Below are 22,697 nucleotides of genomic sequence, written 5' to 3' on the forward strand. Positions count from 1 at the left end.
ACTCTCAGGTTCCTGTAAGTCCACTTACAGAACACTCAGAATGAGACCTGCTTAAATTTTGTAAACTACCTGCCTCCTCGCCTTACTCTCGTGGCAGCTTTGCCAATGACCTTTAAAAGGTTTTATTCAGATGCTTCTAAAATAGTTCCAAAAAACTGTAAATCCTTGCATATTTACAAATTAACATTTAAAACTTATCTTTTTTTAAAGCACTCAGTGTTTGATTTATTTGCAAGATGTCACACAAGTAGAATTCTCCCCTGTTTTACCCTGATCTGATTCAGAACATCAATCAATATGTTAAGATAAAACTGTTACTTCACTCTTTGAAACATATGCAATGTAACCTAAATTTCACAGTGGTTTATATATATCATCATCCATTTAAAAAAACCATGAACAAACTTTCCTTAAACAATGAACTTTTATCTCTATTTCACTTTCCTAACAAAACTTTAAAGCCAGTGTATTGTATTTTACTCTTGAAAGTCTTCCACTTATTCTTTATCTTATTTCTCTAAACTACACGTGTAAATAAATTTAAATTCAACATTTTAAATCTTCTTGTGTATACATAAAATTCAACTGTTATCAGAAATGAGTTCTCCCGGACTTCCTAGGTGGCGCAGTGGGTAAGAATCCGCCTGCCAATGCAGGGGACACAGGTTCGATCCCTGCCCCAGGAAGATACCACAATGCTGCGGAGCAACTAAGCCTGTGCACCACAACTATTGAGCCTGTGCTCTAGAGCCCATGAGCCACAACTACTGAGCCCATGTGCTGCAACTACTGAAGCCCATGCGCCTGGAGACCATGCTATGCAACAAGAGAGGCCACCGCAATGAGAAGCCCGCGCACCACAAGGAAGAGTAGCTCCCACTCGCCGCAACCAGAGAAAGCCCGTGTGCAGCAACGAAGACCCAACACAGCCAATAAAATAAATAAATAAATAAATTTATATTAAAAAAAAAGAAATGAGTTCTCCAAACTATTATTAAGTACACTACTTAACAAAACAACGTAATTATATTGCGTATGTGTATAAATATATGCATATGCAAAATTTTTCTGTCTAATGAAGTGGATGAAACTTTTTTCCCTCCCAATTATGAACCCAGGAAATCAATTTTACTTCTACTTTTTGTATTTATAAATTTGTGTCTTTTCCCTAAAAAATGTTATTCACATAAGTAAACAGATAGGGACTGGATGAAGTTTTTCTTATAATGTTACTCAATTCATTGAGTACCTCCTGAGTTATTTGCTAAAAAACACATACTAATCTAACCAAAAAAACTTATTTTTTAATCAAATTAGCTATCAATTGTGTTGAAAGCAAACAGTTATAAGCCATCTGCAAAAAGACATACTATCTAGTCATTAGAAATTCATTTTCTGTACAACAATACCAATATTTCAAAATATCCCTTTCTTACACAACGGCACCATAGTAAGAATGAAGTGAGGTATGCCTTTCTTTATAAAATAGGGAAGAGTAATTCTGGAAAGGAGAAACTGCAAGTATACTTCTACCAGAGGGTTCAATTTCAGAAAAAAAGTAGATGTGGAAGTTGAGGATTTAGAAAGTGATTTCCTTAAAAGTATCTACACTGGCATACTCTTGGGAATTCTTTCTGTATCTCCTGAGGTAGACACAGCCAGTCTAAAGACCACTAATATACCTCACAAGAATCCATCCATCTCCTCCAATCTAATCATATTGCCAATGCCTAGCTTCTGACTGAACTGCCGTAATAACTGCAGTGGTCTATCTCCCTTCCTCCAGTTCAGCAGGTTGAGAAGACAGCTGTCAGTCTTTTATTGCTGTTTCTCTGAAGGTATTGTGTCATTCCCCCTACTCTCTGGCTGTTTCCGTGTTTTGTTTTGTTTTTCCCAGTTTTTAGCAGTTTACTATGATATACCTAGGAATGGCTTAATTTGTAGTTATCATGAATGGGATTCAACTAGATGCTTGAATATAAAAGTTGGCATCTTTTCTCAACTTGGAAAAATTCTGGTTAATAGCTTGTGCCTCCTTTTCTGTTCTATATGATTCCAATTACATGCTGCTATACATATTTTACCTTTCTTCAGATAATAATTTCCACCTGTTTGTCTATTAATATGTATTATTTACTCATTATTTACGATCTATTTAAGGTTATTACTGAGATATAATTCACATACCATACAATTTATCCATTTAAACTGTGCAATTCAATGTTTTTTAAAGTATATTCACAAGGTTGTACAACTATTATCAAAGTAAAAATTTAAAACATTTTCATTACCCCCAAAAGAAACCCTCATACTCATTAGCACTCGAATCTCATTCCCCAGCTACCCTTCCCCCTAGTCCCTGGTTATAACTAATCTCCTTACTGTCTCTATGGATTTCCTTACTCTGGACATCTCACATAAATGGAATCACACAATATGTGACCTTTTGTGACTGGTATCTCTTACTCAGCATAATGTTTTTATGATTCATCAGGATCACAGCACATATGTTTGTTCCTTAAAAAAAAATTATCCCTTTATCGTGGTCAAAGATTTAGCATATTAGCCATTTTAAGTGTGCAACTCAGTGGCATTAGCACATTCACAATGTCCTGCAAATATCATCACTATCTACGTCCAGAACTTTTTCATTATTCCAAACAGAAACCCTATACCCATTAAACAATAACCTTCCACTTCCTCCTATCCCCAGTCCCTGGTAATATCTATTCTATTTTCTGTATCAATAAATCTGCCTATCCTAGATACCCCATATAAGTGGAATCATAAAAAAAATTGTCCTTTTGTGTCTGGCTTATTTCACTTAGCATAATATTCTCAAGGTTTTACCCATGTTGTAGCATATGTCAGAATTTCCTTCCTTTTATGACTGAATAATATTCCATTGCATGGATATACCACATTTCTTATCCATTCATCAGATAACGGACATTTGGTTGCTTCCATTTTTTGGCTGTTAAGAATAATGCTGCTATGAACATTTATGTACAAGTTTTTGAGTGGCGCTGGTGGGTCACATGTTAACTTTATGTTAAACTTCTTAAGGAACTACAAAACTGTTTCCATAGTAGCTACACACCAACTATACACGTGATCCCAATCTCTTTTTACTTCTTCACCAAGACTTGTTAATGTGGGCATGAGTGGTGTATCACTGTGGTTAAGCTATTAATCTTAATTATCTTAAAGCCCTTATCTGCTAACTCCAATACTGGGATCATCTGAGAGTCTGCTTTTAAAATTATTTTCCTCTTACTTGACCATAAATTTCTCTGCCATCACAGGACTAGTAATGTTATACTAAATACTAGGCACTGCATATAAAAAAGAATCATGGAAGGGGGAGGCATAAATTAGAAGTTTGGGATTAACATATATACAGTATTATATATAAAATAACCAACAAGGACCTATTATATAGCACAGGGAACTATACTCAATATTTTGTAATAACCTATAAGGGAAAAGAATCTGAAAAGTATAACAATCACTTTGCTGTATACCTGAAATTAACACACTGTAAATAAACTGTACTTCAATTAAAAAAAAAAATCACAGAGGCACAAGATGATGTTTATCTTCCAATAAGAGTGTGTGTTCAGGGACTTCCCTAGTGGAGCAGTGGCTAAGAATCCGCCTGCCAATGCAGGGGACTCCGGTTTGAGCCCAGGTCCAGGAAGATCCCACATGCTGCGGAACAACTAAGCCCATGCATCACAACTACTGAACCCACACACCACGACCACTGAAGCCCATGTGCCCCAAAGCCTGCGTGTCACAACTACTGGGCCCACATGCCACAACTACTGAAGCCTGCATGCCTAGAGCCCATGCTCCACAAGAGAAGCCACCACACTGAGAAGTCCACGCACCGCAGTGAAGAGTAGCCCCGGCTCGCTGCAACTAGAGAAAGCCTGTGTGTAGTAATGAAGACCCAACATAGCCTAATACAATAAATAAATTTGGAAAAAAAAAAAAAAGCTTAAAAAAAAAGTGTGTTCACCCTTTGTTCCGCTATGGAAGAGACTGATCACTTTAATCCAATCAAATTGGGTTTAATCCAAATCCAAGGATGGGTTGTAGTTTTGGTAAGAATCCGCCTACCTCTGGTTAGCCACTGAATCTAAGGAATGTCCCTCCTGGGCTTTCAATTGAGAACCTAGCAAGCTTTGTCATTCCAGCCCTGTGTGACCACCAAAAGCTCTACTGTCCCCCAGCAGTACTGCTCAGCCTGAGCCAAACCTAATTCTCAGTTATTTCTTTTCAGGTAAACATATAGCTACAAAGCCTCAGCTAACTTCTGAAGGCTTCTCTCATTTCTATAACTTAGCTCTTTGATAACATTAATATGACTATTTCCTAAATGTACCTGATTTTCCTGGTTGTTCTCAGTGGAAGCACTGACTCACCAGGAACTACTATATTCCTCCTCAGAAGTGAGCCTCCCAAATAACCTGAATGCTGCTAGTAGCTTTATTCTTCTAGAACATTAGCCTACCACCTCCAATAGCCAGAGCACTCATGTTCTGCTGCCTGAATCAGCTAATAATACTCATTTTATTCCACAGAAATTTTCTACTTAATCTGGAGCTAAAGATAGGACATGGTCATCTTAGAATAAAAAAAATTAAGTAATCCCCATTTCTGGGAATTTAGACTGTAGAAACAGATATAAAATATTATTCTCTGGAGCACTATTAGTAACAGCAAAGTATAATAAAGGATCAATTAAACTATGCTATATCTATCAGACATAACACCATGCTGCTATTAAGAATAACAAAGTTTTTTATATATATATATATATATATATATATATATATATATATATAAAACTATAGCTAACATACTACTCAGTAATAAGACAAGGATGTCCACATTTCCACATTCACTACTGCTGTTCATCACTGTGCTAGAAGTTCTATCTAGAGCTAGAAGTTCTATTCAGAGCAATTAGGCAAGAAAAGTAAAGATATGCAAATTGAAAAGCAAGAAGTAAAAGTATCTCTATTCACAGATGTCATGACCTTCTATATATAAAGTAGTAAAGAATCCACAAAAAAGCTCCTAGAGCCAATGAATGAATTTATCAGCAAAGTTGCAGGTATAAGATCAACACATAAGAATCAGTTGTGTTTTCATACACCAGCAATGAACAATCCAAAAAGAAATTATATAAAGAATTACATTTACAATAACATTCAAAAGAAAAATATACCTAGAAATAAACTTAACCAAGAACATGAAAGCCCAAGCAGAGTAAAAGAGCCATTCTTGCAGGGTTGCAGGCTTGCATGGGGTGTCATAGCCTAAGCCTGGAAAATGAGACATCTACTAGAATCCAGGCATCAAAGACCAAACACGTAAGGGGTGTGTTTACATGAAGGAGTGGCCAGCTATGAAGAGACCAAACAGTTAAGGAGGATATCCGTGCAAGGAGAAGGCACAATGGGAGGCATTAAGGCTCCAGCTGGATGAGGAAGGCATTCATGTAGGGGTGGCCCAGTCTGGGGAGTCAGAGCCTCAGCAGGGTGAGGAATGCATCCACAAAGAAACAAGGCCGGTACTGTAGCCATTAATGCATATGTGTATCTATAGTCTGTTCACTGAGAGGCTCTAGGAGCAGTGACACCACAATAGCAATGAATATACTTAGCACCAGATTTTGTCCACTAAATATCAACGTCCACTAAAAGCAACGAGGGCTTGGTGAAAAAATGGCTAACCCTGAAGCTGGGCAAGGGAAAGAACAAAATGAATCTGAAATCCTCACATGCCAAAAAGAAAGCAAGAAATTACTGTTAAAGGGACCCAGAAACCAGCTCCCACTAGTGAAATCTAGGATAATCCAAATGTCCATCAACTGTTGAGTGAGTAAACAAACTGCAGTGCATTCACTGCATGGAATAGTACTCAGCAGTGAGGGGGACGAGCTGTGATGCCTGCAGCACCATGGATGCGTCGCTCATATTCATGCTACATAAGGGACAGCAGTCACAAAAGACCGCACGCCATGATGTTCCATTTATGTGAAACTCAAGAAAGGACAAGGCGGGAGAAGGCAACGCCTACAGAGGGGCACAAGGGAACGTTTTGGGATGACAAAATATACTGCCATGGACATGTGCACAGAAATTTTCATGTGAACACGTGTCTTCATTTCTCCTGGGTATACCCCTAGGAGTGGAACTGCTAGACTGTCTCTTACCCCAACGTGTGTCTGACTTTTGGAAGAACTGAATCACAGCTGCAGTGCTGGTTATACTCTCTATACACTTATCAGAACTTACCAAATGGCACACTTAGAAGTGGTCAATATTATTGCATGTAAATTAGACCTCAATACAGCTAATTTTTAAAGCAAAAATAAAAGTTGAAATCAAAGAGAAAAAAATGAAAATCAAAGAATAAAAGTAAATTATGGGAGTTCCCTGGTGCTCTAGTGGTTAGCATTCGGTGCTTTCACTGTTGTGGCCCAGGTTCAATCCCTGGTCGGGGAACTGAGATACTGTGAGCTGTGTGGCACAGCCAAAAAAAAAAAAAACAACACAGATGTAGAGAACAAACATATGGACACCAAGTGGGGAAAGCGGGGGGGTGAGGGAAATGAATTGGGAGATTGGGATTGCCATATATACATTACTAATAGGAAAAAAATATCAAATTGTACACTTTAAATATATGCAGTTTATTGTATGTCAACTGTATCTCAATAAAAGTTCTTAAAAAAATGAGATAGTTATAAAAAAAAAGTCAATTATAACCCATTGAATAAAAGTGATAAACTATGAGTCCATATGGAGATGATAAATCAATGTATGAACTGAAAATTTAATGAGCAATGATGGGATCTTCACATAGTTTTAAAGCACCTGTCAAAAAGTACTTAATTACAAACAGAAAAAGAATAACTGAGTGGAGAAGTCTGGCATACACCAACTTAATCAGGTGATCAAACTAAACAAAATCAGTACTGGGATAAATCAAAATCATGCACCCTCCTTCAGATAAGATACAACAGGGGAATTCCCTGGTGGTTCAGTGGTTAGGACACCATGCTTTCACTGCTGAGGGCCTGGGTTCAATCCCTGGTCTGATGCAAACCTGAATCTAATCATAAAAAACATCAGATTAACTCAAACGAAGGGACATTTTAAAAACTAATCAGACTGGAATCTTCAAAAATGTCAAGGCCATGAGAGTCAAAGGAGAGAGAGTTCCAGACCAAAGAAAAAGAAATATAACAACTAAATGCAACACATGACTCTGTACTGAACCCTTTTGCTATAAAAAAAATTACACCATGGTCAATAAATTTAAGGGATCTGAGGAGTAGATATTTATTATGCATCAAAGACAATTTTCTGCCTTTGATAGCTGTATTGTGATTATACTTGTAGAAAATATACACTAGTGTATTTGAAATAATGAAAAATTTACTCTCAAATGGTTCCTGAAAAAAAGTTAACGTATTTCCAAAGAGAAAAGGATAATAGGCTTAGAACTTCATGCACATTATTTCAACAACTGAGAAGAAAAGATTCCTTGAAAAGCACAACTTAACCAAAGCTACAACTAGATCAAATTTAAAGATTTGAAGAGCCCTGTGACTATTAAAGAAATCGAACTTGTGATCAGTATCTGCCCATGAACTCCCGGACCAATGAATTCTACTGAACACTTAAGGAAGAAGTGATGCCAATTAAACTAATTCTTACAACACATACGAAAGGAGTGAATAACTCTCAATCCTTTTTATGAGGCCAGAATAATCCTGAAACCAGAAAATGACAAAAATATAAAATGAAAACTGTACAAGGCACAAAAGCCAGAAAGAAAGTGGTAAATCCTTCAAAAATATAGACAAAAAATATTTAACAAAACATTAGCAAATTAAATCCAGGAATATATAAAAACAATAATACATCATGACCAAGTAGAATTTAACCCAAGAATTCAACCTTGGTTAAATGATTTCTTAAAAAAAAAAAAAAAATCAATGTATCCTGAGTGAAGAAAAATGGAGCTGAAGGAATCAGGCTCCCTGACTTCAGACTATACTACAAAGCTACAGTCACCAAAACAGTCTGGTACTAGCACAAAAAACCAGAAATCTAGATCAATGGTACAGGATAGAAAGCCCAGAAATAAACCCACATACCTATGGTCAATTAATCTATGACAAAGGAGGCAAGAATTATACAATGGAGAAAAGACAGCCTCTTCAATAAGTGGTGCTGGGAAAACTGGACAGCTACATGTAAAAGAATGAAATTAGAATATTCTCTAACACCATACACAAAAATAAACTCAAAATGGCTTAAAGACCTAAATGTAAGACTGGACACTATACACTCTTAGAGGAAAACATAGGCAGAACACTCTGACACAAATTGCAGCAATATCTTTTTGGATCTACCTCCTAGAGTAAGGAAAATAAAAACAAAAATAAATGGGACAGAAGCAATCTGTCCATCGACAGAGGACTGGATAAAGAAGATGTGGTATGTGTATACAATGGAATATTACTCAAGCATAAAAAAGAATGAAATAATGCCATTTGCAGCAAAATGGATGGATCTAGAAATTATCACATTAAGTAAGTCAGACAAAGACAAACATCATATGATATCACTTACATGTGAAATCTGAAAAAAATATACAAATGAACTTATTTACAAAACAGACTCACGGACTTAAAAAACAAACTTATGGTTATAAAAGGGGAAAGGTGAAAGGGGAGGGATAAATTAGGAGTTTGGGATTAACATATACACACTACTATATATAAAACAGACAATCAACAACCCTATATGGGAAAAAAGTCTGAAAAAGAATGGGTGTATGTATATGTATAACAATTACTTTGTTGTACACCTGAAACTAACACAACATGGTAAATCAACTATACTCCAATATAAAATTAAGAAAAAAAAAAAAAAAAAAGACCAAGAAACTAACGGTTTCCCTGAAGTTTCTTTCCGAGAAGAAATTCTGCCCAAAGATGTAGAATCAATTCCTGCCCAAGAATTTCCAGCCTGATAACCGGCTCTACAAACTTCAGGTTTGCCAGCCCCCTACAATTACATAAGCCAAATTCCTTTAAATAAATCTCTCTTCTATCTCCCCACCCCCTCCCCCAATCAATGTATTTCACCATATCGAAAGAATAAGGAAGAAAAACCTTATGGTCATTTCAACACGGAAAAAGTCAAAGTCATTCATTATTAAAACTATGCCCACTCTTTCTACTTCTATTCAACACTGTACTTATGATCCTAGCCAGTGCATCAAACCAGAAAAAGAAATAACTGGTATAAAGATGAGAAAGGAAGAAATAAAGCTGCCTTATTCAGAGATTACATGATTTTTTACACACAAAGGCTTTCTTAAGAAATCTAAAAAAGAATCACTAGAATAACTTCAACACGGCAACAGGACAGAAGATCAATATACAAAAATCAACCATATTTCTATATACTAGCAAAATACTAGAATATCAAAAGCACTCAAGAAAAAAAAAGAACAAATACCAGCTGACTTAAAGACTTAATGAAGAACTATACTAATCATGACTATTTGTAATGGCCTAAGGATACCCATTTAATTCAATGGAATAGGGACTTCCTTGGTGGTGCAGTGGTTGAGTCCGCCTGCCAACGAGGGGGACTCAGATTTGATCCCTGTTCCGGGAAGATCCTGTGTGCCGTGGACCAACTACTGAGCCTGCTGCACTCGAGAGCCACAACTACTGAGCCCGAGTGCTGCAACTACTGAAGCCAGTGCGTCTAGAGCCTGTACTCCACAGCAAGAGAAGCCACTGCAATGAGAAGCCCGTGCACCACAACAAAAAGTAGTCCCCACTTGCCCCAACTAGAGAAAACCCACGCGCAGCCACAAAGACCCAATGCAGCCAAAAAATAAATTTAAAAAATAAAAAATAAATAAAATGGCAACACCTTTCCCTTAAAAAAAAAAAGTTTCAATGGAATAGAATAGAAAGTCCAGAAAAACACACATATTTTTAGTCACTTGATTTTTCATAAAAGGCACCAAAGCAATGCAGTGGGGAATAGAAAGTATTCCAACAAATGGTGATGAAAACACTTGCTATCCACACAGAAAAGAAAAAAATGAAACTTAATCCCTAATTTACACTATATACAAATATCAGTTCAAGGTGGCTCTTAGATTTAAATGTGAAAGCTAAAAATTATAAAGCTTCTAGAGGAAAATAGAAGGTTATCTTCTTGTCCTAGTGGTAGAAGTAGACAAAAGTTTCCCAGGAAAAACAGAAAGCAAAATGCATAAAAGAGGGACTTCCCTGGTTGCGCAGAGGTTAAGAATCCACCTGCCAATGCAGGGACACGGGTTCTATCCCTGATCTGGGAAGATCCCACATGCCACGGAGCAACTAAGCCTTTGTGCCATAACTACTGAGCCTGCATTCTAGAGCCCGTGAGCCACAACTACTGAAGCCCATGCGCCTACAGCCTGTGCTCTGCAACAAGAGAAGCCACCACAATGAGAAGCCCACAAACTGCATGAAGAGTAGTCCCCATTCGCCAACTAGAGAAAGCCTGCGTGCAACAACGAAGACCCAATGCAAACAAACAAAAAAAATTTTTTTTTAATTTTAAAAGAAATTCACAAAAGAAAAGCATATATCTTACAAAAGACTTATATACAGAATACATGACTCATAGCTCACTAATGAAAAGGAACAACCCAATGGAAAAAAAACAGGCAAAAACTGAACACTTTTATAAAGAAAAATATAATATCAAAAACTACATGAAAAAGTGTTCAATATCAAGTCATGAGGGAAATGGGAATCAAAACTATACTGAGATATCAGACTTCCCTGGCAGTCTAGTAATTCAGACTATGCCTTTCAATGCAGGGGGTTCAGGTTGGATCCCTGGTCGGGGAGCTAGGATCCCACATGCCTCAGGGCCAAAAGATGAAAACATAAAACAGAAGAAATATTATAACAAATTCAATAAAGACTTTTAAAATGGTCCACATCAAGGAAAAGAAAAAATCTTAAAAAAAAAATCAAAATCTATATTGAGATAATATTACATACATCCAGAATGACTAAAATTAAAATGACAACACTAAACATTGGTGAAAACAAGGATTATGTGGTATTCTCATATTTTGCTGGTGGTGGGAGTATAAAGCAGTACAACCACTTTGGAAAACAAACCACTGTGATACACAAAAACATGGATAAATCTTAAAAACACTATGCTGGGTTGAAAAAAGCTTTATACAAAAAGTAAATATTGTATGAATTCCATTTATATGTAGTCCCAGATCAGGCAAAACTAACCTATGTTGAAATAATGAGAACAATAACTACCTTCTGGAAGGAGGAAGGGGTAGGGGTGGGACTGATTGGGAATGGACATGATTGAGGTAACTCTCAAGGATGATGAAGATACTGTATATCTTAATAGGGATATAGGCATTTGTGAAATCTCACAAAATTATACAGTTAAAGTTTACCTACAGTCATATCCATAAATCTTATCTCAAAACAAACACAAAATTCAATTAATGACTGCATGCTAAGGTGTTCAGGGAGTAAAGGTTACCGATGCTTGCAACTTCTTTTGAAATGCACTTAAAGTTGACTGACAGAGGCATAGGAAGATACATTAATAATAAAGCAACAGAGTGACTTTACTCTTAAATTTGAAAATTTTCATTAAAAAATGTTGGGAGCAGGGGAGAATAAGGAAGACCTTTATGTATTCATATGAAGAGATCTCTAAGATGTACTGTTATATGTTTCATATTTATAAAGAGAACACAATAAATGCCCTTGTAAACAATGCCAATTACTATAAAACTATATGACCCAGATGTCTTCCACTGTAATAGCACTCAAATAACTCACATGGCTCAAAAAATACAAAATGAAAATGAATAAAAAAAAAAAAGTCCTGAACAATTACTTTTCCTTCTTGAGAAATGCTATTTTCAAATATTTTAGCATTATGTATAAAATTTATTTAAAATTACAAAAGAAGACTTTTCCAATTAACCTTTAGTGCTACTTAGTACAACTCTGAAGATACTATAACTAGCTCAATTTAATTAACATTTCATTCAATTTTCATTTTCATATTTTCTATATTAGTTAGCAATACTAGTTAGCACAAATGAATCCATCTTACTTGAGATAAGATCTCACCAGTGAGAGAGCAACTAAAAAAAACAGTAATACAAAAATTTACATTAAAAGTGATCTCCCTTTTTTTAATCATTATGGTGAATAGAGTCATATTCCATGCTTTTGTAAGTTATAAAATAACTTTGGTGAACACTGAGGAGGGAAAAACAAGTAGAGATTCGAAAAGATTAGGAACAAAACTTTTTTTTACTTAAAAAATGTCAACATTCTTTAGTCATAAGAGATAATATAAAATTTAAAATCAAGATAGAGTTTTTAATAATCAAAGGCAGCAAAAATCATAAAAGAAAAAAAAACCTGATAGGATTAGGGAAACAGGGCACTTTGCATATCCAACAACATATTATACATGCCATAAAAAGTGAGAATTTTAAACATACTACTTAAAAAACTTACCCTTTCTGCTTCAAAGGTAATTCAAGTTTAAATATGGTAGCATCATTAACAACTGCTTTATATGCCTGCAAATAACAATGTAAAATAAAATATGAACATATTTCTAATGTTCTAATGTTTCTTAAAATACAGGTAGATAAATTATTAAAATTCTAAAAATACATAAAATATAAGTTTTTATTTTTAATGGTATATCTGGCCTGATAGAATTTTTCAAGTCAATGATTTTGACATGCTCTTTGTCATGTTATGATTATCATTATTATCAAGTGAGGTCTTAATACTGCCTGACAAGCATAACATTTTCTCTTGTCCACACATTCTCCTAGAAAACATTTTCATGCCACTTCCTTTCTTGTCAAACCTCCAATATTTCCTCCCCCATGCACACTCTCAGCTGATGATATGGCTTCCTATTTCATTGAGAAAACTGAAAGTAATAAAAATTCCCTATTTCTCCTGTATCATCAATTTCCCCTCTCCAGTATTTCTACAGCCACAATATGCATATTTTTGAAATCTTAAAAATTCTCTCTTGGCTTTGTCCACCTTCAGCTTACTGCCCTGTATTTCTTTCTCTTTAAGCAGAACTCCTAGAAGAATTATCTAACTCACTGTCACTAATTTCTCCACCACCATTCTTATTTGAAACTGTTCTAACCAGGCTTTCACACTACTACTCCAACCAAACATTCTTGTCAAAGTCACTCACGACTTTTCATGCTGCTGCAGACAACGGCTGATCCCCATCTTATCTGGCCTATCAGCAGCATTTTACAACAGCAGATCATGCCCTCTTCCTGGAAAGTCCTTTTTCCACGTGTTTTCTAGCACAGCACTCTCCTGGTCATTCCACTCATTCTCCTCTCTTCTCAGGAAAGATGGTTGGTTCCTTATCTTTCCGATAACTAACTTTAGGCCAGTCCTTGGATCTCTTCTCTTTGCTATCTTCACTCTTACTCTGGAGATCACAGCCAGTGTCAGTGCTTTAAAAACCATTTATATGCTGAAGCCCCCAAATGTATTTTTGCAGGCCCATCCCCTCCCTTAAGCTCCAGATTTGATGTTGCTATATGGATGTTTAAATAAATATTTCAAAGTTAATTTGTCCAGAACTGAGTTCCTAATCTCTCTTCAACCATCTACCCAAAACCTGCTTCTCCCAAAGTCTTCATCTTCCCTCATCTTGGCAAATATATGCTTCTAATTGATCAGAACAAAAATCTGAATGTCATCCTTGACCAGTCTCTATCACATTCCACATCTGTTTCCATTAGCAAGTCCTGTATAGTCTATTTTCACAATATAATCCAAATCCAACCACTTTTGACTACCTTCACCTACTATTGTTCTAGGCAGAGCTTCCATCCTCACTTAACTGAATTACTTAAATAGGTTCTTAACCCATATTCATGCTTCCTCTCTTGCCCCCTTCAGTCTATTCTTTTTGTAGCAGGCAGGTGCTTCTGATAAAATGTGTAAATCAGATCCTGTCACTTGGTTCAAGATCTTTTTATGCTTTTCTACCCTACTCAGAGTAGAAACGAAACTCCTTACCATGGCTCAGTCTTACATAATCTGGCCCCCTGCTATCTCTGATTTCCTACTATTCTCCCCCTCACTCAGTCCACTCTGGCCACAGTGATCTTTTTCTTCTCTGGTTCTGGAACATGACAGGTATAATCCTGCCTTAGAGCCTTTGCATCTGCTGTCCCGTCTGGCTAGAGTATTATTCCTCAGATAGCCACATGACTTATTCCTTAATCAACTTCAGTCTTGATTTGAATGTCACCTCAATAAAACCTTTGCAGGCTACTCAATTTCATATTTCAAATGACCTCATTACCTCCATACTCCCTTAACCCCTTTCCTACTTTATCCACCTATGTACCCGCCTACCTACCTGCTTTTTTCTATCTATCCATTTATTTATCTATCTAAAAACAGACAGAAAACGAATTTTAAAAAAGCTACTGGAGAAAGTTGTCTTTTTAGAGTCTAGAAAAAAATTTCACTTAGAAAGTAAGGAAAGGCAGCTGAAGAAGGGGAAAAACTAATAGTAATTTCTAGTGATAGATTTATGACATTTAAAAAGATACAACTCTAAGGATAATACTGTATTTCATTATCATTATCCTGACTATAATGATGGGAAAGAAGATATGGAAAGCAAGGATAAATGTGATATAACTCTCACAAGGAAACAGGAAAGGAAACAGGACAGAGAAATCAACTCCGCTTGGGATAGGATGTGGGAGCAGAGTATCAAGGAAGTTCCAGGAGAAGTATACTTTGATTTGAATCTTAAAGGAAGGGTGAACAGCAATTCAGTAATCAATAATATTCGAAAACAGAAAAACATTCTTGAAAAAATGAGTAAGAGAGCAACTTTCTAGCTGAATTCTGGTTCACGAGCATACCCAATGCTTACAGAAGCATGTAAGAAACCAAATATAATATGGTTGCCCTCCACTGATGAAAAATCAGAGTTGCTAGGTTTTTTAATTTGTAATTTAATAGCATAATGATACAAGTTTCTTATTAAAATTAAATTATGACAGTACTGTTAACAAAGAGGAATATATACCTTGTCTCTTGCAGTAAGAAATCGTGGATCATCTTGAAAAGCTTCTTTGACAAGTTTACTAAATCTATTAAATAGTGTAAGTAACTGCTCAACATATTTCTCAGAGTCCTAAAAATAAAGTGTTTCACACTAAGTTGAGTTTTTAAAAAGAGAATAATACAAAAAATAAGAAAATATAAACATAATTTTAATAAAACAATGTAGCTTTAAAATTTGGGAAATTTTCTGAAATTTTTTTTTTAAGTAAGGTGTTCCAGGAACTTCCCTGGTGAAGCAGTGGTTAAGAAACCACCTGCCAATGCACGGGACACAGTTAGATCCCTGGTCCAGGAAGATTCCACATGCCGCAGAGTAGCTAAGTCCGTGCACCACAACTACTGAGCCTGTGCTCTGGAGCCTATGAGCCACAACTACTGAGCCCACCTGCTGCAACTACTGAAGCCCGTGAGCCTGGAGCCCCTGCTCTGCAACAAGAGAAGCGACCGCACTGAGAAGCCCCCACACCGCAATGAACCGTAGCCCCTGCTCGCCACTAGAGAAAACCCACGCAGAGCAATGAAGACCCAACGCAACCAAAAAATAAATAAATTAAATAAAATTTTTTGAAAAGGTGTTCCAACATTACTGTTTTGCCATCAATTACTATTTTAAATACCTGATCCTGCATTTACAAAATAACTTTGATACACATCTATCATTGTCATTGAGGAAAACTTACAGTAGTAATAGTTTCAGCAGCTGCTACCATATCTGCCAGGCCCGCACTGATGATATGTTCTTCCAAGTCTTTCAACATTGGCTCTATCCCATTAGGAACTTTGTCCATCAATGAAAACATCAAATGTAATTCTGAAAGGATAGAACACACTCAGGTAATCATTTCATCCATCAGAATAAATTTTCTCTTTGATTTGTATCATGGATCTAGAATGCCTATAAGAGTGTGGGGAAATATCAGTTGGAAGCTAATAGCTGCAAAGTAGTATTCTGTGGGCACAATAGTTTAGAAGTTGTTATAATAAGTACTATAACTTCCTGATCTACCGTCTCAGTCTGACAAAAATTATTTTTAAAAGAAACTAATTAAAATGATCATACACTGCAAAACCCAACTCCTCTTAAAGGTGAGTCATTTGACCTTCAGTGAAATGGAATATATTTATTTTAAGAAATACAAATGTTTCCATAGAAGGTTAGTACATTTCATAAAGTAGATGCAATATTAAATACACAATACACAGCCACATCATTAAGGGGTAAAATAAACATGTCCCCAGATTGTTCAAAGTAACAATATAAAACTGTATTCATAAAGAATTTTTCAATTTACAAAAAAGCACTTTCTTCTGTTATCCCATTTAATTGACCATCATAATCATCTTGCCTCACAGAACGGCTACCACTAAATAAGCCCTTTGGAAGGGAACCCACCTTGGATCAGACATAACTCTACTTAGTTTGGCTTACAGAAATGCAAATATTTCATTTATGCCAAATGAGAAACTTGCTTTTACTACAAAAATACTTCTGAAGAGTGTACAGACTTAAGTGAACTGAAATACATACTTGAAATGCAACTAGAGATTAAACAGGACTTTGCAATTTTATGCAATGAAACCTAGAGAGTAATACATCAAAATGTTAAAAGTGGTTGTCTCTGAGTAGTAAGGAATATGGGTAATTTTTACTGTATTCGTTTTGGTATTAATGTACTTGCTATCTCCTAAAATATAACTTTATCATATTTAAGTAATAAAAACATAACATTTAAGTAATAAAAAATACACATCAGAAATCTTAAATTGTAAGATATTTGGGGGGAGAGGGACAAAGATTACCAACGCAGAGTGTTTTATTACTTTCTAAAAATATTTGCCACAAGATTCCACACAAAAGTCAAAATTACCTAGTTCTATCCTATACCGTATGTTTACCATTTAAATTAGACTTTAAAAGCAGAGTTCTACTTTTGAGAACAAAGTGAAATTCGCACGTGAGTACACACAAACATACTGATACCTAAGGGGGAAAAATGCTTAAAATACAAGTTTATAATCTTCTTTACAGTGTTTCTAACTATGCTAAATATTTTTTATCATTTTCTTTATGAAGCGTTTGCCATAACAAAAATATCTATGTATAAAAGAATGATCTAACAGTAATTTATTAAAAGTGATATGCTTCAAAGATATCCTCTTAGAGTATAAGAACCTCATGTGATGTTTTACCTACTTTCAGTTTCATTTCGCTTGATCATGCCTTGGCACTCTGCTAAGATAGTCTCTTTAAATGATGTCACCAGGGCATTTACACAGCATTCCATGAGCTGAAATACATCAAAAAGTGGTCAAGGCTATTATAAGCACAAATAAGGCACAAATCTATTCCACTCCACTTTTCTTTATAGTTCCCAAAAAACCACAGTGTTCAACAACAGCAAAAAACTAAGTATACTGAAAGTAGATTTTACCTACCTTTACTAAAGGATTGTTGAAGATGGATATTTTACCTTACTTTAGCAAAAAATAACTCCCCCCTAAGGAAAAGGCTACAGAACTTGGATTCTCTTTAGAAATTTTAAAAAAATCCCCAACAAGGGGAGGAAAAAAAATTTTAATATCCAAAACAAAATGAAAAAATAAACTTTACTGAACTCTTATCTGGAGACAAACCTGTGTTGGAATTAGATTCTAAAATGCAAAAAGTATGAACATTCATTCAACACATAGTAGGTTTCATTGCTTTGCTAAGAAGTGTTAGGATACAAACAAAAATAAGCTACAACCTCTGCTTTGGAGAAGATCACTGTGTTAGTGAGGGTGCGGAGGGAGTCAAACTAATAAATACAACTCTGTTAAGTGGCAAGACACACACACACACACAAAGGAATTACTGTTTTGGGGGGGTAGTTAAAAAGGTCTCATCCACAAGATGAAATCTAAATTGGATCTTGAACATCTTAAAATGGATTGGGTAATCTAAGAATAATAAGCTGAATCAGGCAGTGAAGAGACAGTGGGAGAGAAAGCTAGAAAGGTAGACTGGATCCAGATTATGAATGAAAATCTATGGTTTGGGACTTTATTCTAATAGGTAGGGAAGGCTTTAAACAGCAGATAAATGTAATGAGCTTCTATTCCCCACCTCCAAGTAATTTTTAAAAGATCAGTCTAATGTCAGCAAGACAGGTGATACTGAGTGGTGGTAGAGAGACTGACAAACATGGCTACTGAAAGATTCCAAGTAAGATGGTCAGGGTCTAACGTTCTGACTGGCCCTCAGGAAAATTCACCCCACTCTATCACGGCTCCTTCGTGTCATATATTTACTCTCCTTCCAAATACATAACAAAATGAACAGGTTGTAATTACTAACACAAGGTATACTAAGGCTGATATCGCTCTTCTGAAAAACAGATCATCTCTCTGGATTAAGGAAGGGAATTATGTATGCCTTAAAAGTTCTTTGTTAAAAATTCCTCTTGGAATTCACATAATGTTGCTAATTACTGAAGCTGAATTTAGGTAATGAAGATTCATTATACCACTGTTTCTACTTTTTAAAATGTTTAAAAAAAATTTCTGTAATAAAAGGTTTTTTTAAGGTCCCTCCCTCTTTGAGAATTACGCTAATGACTTTAAAGTCCATGTATGTCAATTTCTGTCCTAAGAAAAACAACATACATATGAAGTGGTTGAGCAATTTCTGCCAACGTGGGAAGCTCTGCCCCAGTTACTCAGTAAGCTCATCCTACACCAGCTCTGGAAGATACCCAATGGAACACTCCCACCTTCAATAGAGAATAGGCAAATCAAAATATACATAACTAATGAAGAAGAAAGAGAAAGTACAATCAGAATAAGCTCTATTTTCTAAAATATATTTTCTAAAATAAGCTCTATTTTCTAAAATCATCTCTGTTTTCTATTTCACTGAAAATTTACATTTGAACATAATCTAGTTCAGGAGTAGTCCAAATTTTGCAGACTCCAAAAATCTAGAGTCATGTGTTTCAAACTGTTTGTTGTGAAATGTTTTAATGGCTGTGACCAGCTTTTTTTTTTTTTTTAAATAATATAGAACATAACAAAAAAAATCAGTATATCACATAAAATAACAACAAATATTATCTCATAAAATTATTTCAGATATGAGCAAGTAAACAAAGCATATACTAAATCACAATAAAAAATGTATTTCTTATTGTGGATTACAATAAGGATTAAAAGGAGAGGCTAGGGACGCTAGGTGTCCAGTTGTTAGGACTCGGGCTTTCACTGCCATGGGCCTGGGTTCAATCCCTGGTCAGGGAACCAAGATCCTGCAAGCCATAGAGTGCGACCAAAAAAATAACATAACATAACATAACATAACATAACATAACATAACGGCTAAACTGACAAGATAACTGAAGTAAACTGAACAGAATTTGGTAACTGCTTAGATGAAAGGATTTCGGGATATAAAAGGTTGTTGAAGTACTTTCTAGCTTAAAAGATTAAACAAATTATTATAATAACAAATCTCTTTTAATGAGCACTTACTCTGTACCATACATTGTGCTAAATGCTTTACATACATTTTCTGATTAACCCATCTGTCATTTAACTCATGACAACCTTATGAAGCAGGTATTTAACACATGAGGAAACAAGCTTAGAGACGCTAAGTAACTTACAAATGTTACACAGTTAGTTCATAAGGTCTTGAGCTGTAATATGAGGCCAGGTATGTGACTCCAAGCTTACAACTTTCAATACTACATTGAGAGAGCAGGTATTAAGAGAGCAAGTATGTACTTAGTAATGGTTATGTGTTCAGAAACGAGTGTTGTGATGAATAGAGAAGATAAAACATGGTTTATACACTCAATGCTCTTACAGTCCAGTTGGGAATATGTAACGATAGTATATCTAAAAATGTGTGCATACTTCATACATAACAGAGGTATATGAAAAGTTCAATTTCACCAATAAAGCAAAGAAGTGGAAAATAAACAACATTATTACTACACTATAAACTTCACAAGGACAGAGACTGTGTTCTCTCCAACTACATATTCATGGACTCAACACAGTTGGTGCTTGATAAATAACACAATAAAGGAGCCTATACTGCCACTAAATCAACTTGTAGGAACAATAGGTACAGTGGGAATTCAAACAACAGGAAACAGATGAAGGCTAGAGCACTTGGAAAGACTATTGCAAGATGGGCTATGAGAATTCTGAAGGATGTGAATAGGCAGAAAAGAAGAAAAGTAAAACATTACTTAAAAGAATGAATCCAAGAAAAAAAATGAACAGAATGAGATATATGAGTAAGGAAATATTCCTTATTGGGTAGAATGACCCTTACTGGACAGTACTAACTTAGAAAAATTAGTTAGGGGCAAATTATGAAGGGCCTTGAAAATTAGAGATAGAAAATCATGATACTATGGTTTTTGAATAAAGAAGGAAAATAATGAAAGTGATGTTTATGAAAGAGTAGCCTGAACTTACAAAGAAGAAATACAAATGGTCCATAATAAGAATAAGATGTCCAGCCTCATTAACAATTTTTTGTTTTTTTTCCACGCCATGCAGCATGTGGGATCTCGGTTCCCCGACCAGGGATTGAACCCACACCCCCTGCTTGGAAGTGCGGAGTCTTAACCACTGGACCTCCAGGGATATTTCCTAGTAATTTTTAAATGCACATAAAAAAATCTTTTATAATCTATGATACTGGGAAATTGGCAAAATTAATGGATTGAAAAAACCCCCAATCAGCAATGATAAACAGGTGTATTGTTAATGGGAATCAGAATTACAACAACATTTCTGAAAATCAATTTGTTGTTACATAGCAACCTGTAAAAGGGTGCATACCCTTTCCTTCAGCAATCTCATTTCCAGGAAATTCCATTCCAAGAGAATGCCAATTGTAAGAAAGATGTATGCACAAAGATGTTAAAAATATATATAAGGATATAAGATATAAGCATGTAAATACATTCCAGGAACTACTATTTATAAAAAAAGAAACCAGAATAATAACAAATAATAATGAAAATTCCCACCATTAGAGAATTAGGTATATTACAGTACATATATATGATGAAATATATACAGGCATTAAAAATGTTATAATACAGAAGCGTTTAGAGTAAAAATGTACATCATAATTTTTTTTAAATGCTAGAGGAAAGAAAGAGAGAAAAGAAAGAAAAGAAGGAATTCCCTGGTGGTCCAGGGGTTGGAACTCGGTGCTTTCACTGCTAGGGCCTGGGTTCGATCCCTAGTCAGTGAACTAAGACCCTACAAGCTGCACAGTTTGGCTAAATAAATAAATAAAAGAAGGAAAGGGAAGGGAAGGGCACAAAAGGATAGGAAAGGAGGAAAGGGAAAAAAGAAAAGGAAAGAAAAGAAAAAAAGGATCAACCAAGCAAGTATGACAAAATGATGATCACTGTTGAGTCTGCTGCCTGGGTTTGGAGGGTGGGGTTCATTTTCTCTACTTTTGTAAATACGTGAAAAGTCTCACAACAAGTATTTAAAAAAAATAAATAAAGAGAAGAATTATGGTATAGGTCCCTGTGTATTGAAAAATCCTTTAGGAAACTATTTTATGTAGCCAAAAAGAAGAAAGAGAGGTTGCTTAATAAAGTTCTCTCCTTATTTCCAGAGTCTTGTCTTAACAAGAGGGTCAGTTTCTTCAGGGCAAGGACCATGTTATTCCTCTTTGGTATTTTTCTTCCCATCATTTACCAAAGTTCTACATAGAGAGTCAACCCTGAATACATACTTGTTACTTGAAAAATACATCTTGAATGGAAAGGATAGTGATAAACCATCTCTCTCACCTTGTGTTCCCTTTCTGTCTCCTTTTGCTAGCTTCCGTGAAGAAAAAAACTTTTTGCCATATGTCATCAACTCCTGTATTTTGCCTGAGATGAGCACAACTTCTAAATCCATAGCAATCTCCCCAGAGGTCTGCAAGGTGAAACACTTTAACTATCAATGTGCTTGATGTTTTACCTTCCTTTATAGCATAACTCTTCAAAGATGATGCCTGCCATAAAACACAGCAGGTGCTCAGTATTTGTTGAATGAATGAATGCACAGGTCTGTGAAGATGAAAGGTGGGATACGCAGGCTAACTGATGTAGTAGAGTCTTTTTTGAGTGGTATTCAATTTGCACAATTAATGCAACTTCACTGAAGTTTAATAAAAACAATAGGAAGAGTTCTGATTTTTGTTAGTTATATAATTCCATATAAGTAATAACTGCTTTTGCCTCAGCTATAAAATAGAGTTGAATTAAAAATCATTCTAGATTACTCCACTTTAAGATTCTACTTTATCATTATCAGGTCTTTAACCATACAAGGAGAGTTGTGATGTATTCAAGAATTCATGTATTCCATGTGTGGTAGGCTATTCTCAAAATTAACTTTTTTTTTTAAAAGGTTTTTTTCAACCTTTATAACCAGTGCTTCTTGC

At 35.5% G+C, this 22,697-nt stretch overlaps 1 protein-coding gene across 3 annotated transcripts in view; it reads right to left on the reverse strand.

Moving 5' to 3' along the window:
* CUL5 (cullin 5) overlaps positions 1–22,697 on the reverse strand; it is a 90,967-nt gene that overhangs the window by 14,445 nt on the left and 53,825 nt on the right. For all 3 annotated transcript variants that reach the window (XM_057748173.1, XM_057748175.1, XM_057748174.1), the window contains 4 exons: positions 17,442–17,535; positions 15,928–16,058; positions 15,210–15,317; positions 12,623–12,687 (listed from right to left, as the gene is read on the reverse strand). In XM_057748173.1, coding sequence (XP_057604156.1) covers positions 12,623–12,687; positions 15,210–15,317; positions 15,928–16,058; positions 17,442–17,535 — 398 coding nt within the window. The remainder of the gene's footprint in view (positions 1–12,622; positions 12,688–15,209; positions 15,318–15,927; positions 16,059–17,441; positions 17,536–22,697) is intronic.

The sequence above is a fragment of the Hippopotamus amphibius genome, chromosome 9 (genome assembly GCF_030028045.1).
Source record: "Hippopotamus amphibius kiboko isolate mHipAmp2 chromosome 9, mHipAmp2.hap2, whole genome shotgun sequence".
NCBI lineage: Eukaryota > Metazoa > Chordata > Mammalia > Artiodactyla > Hippopotamidae > Hippopotamus > Hippopotamus amphibius.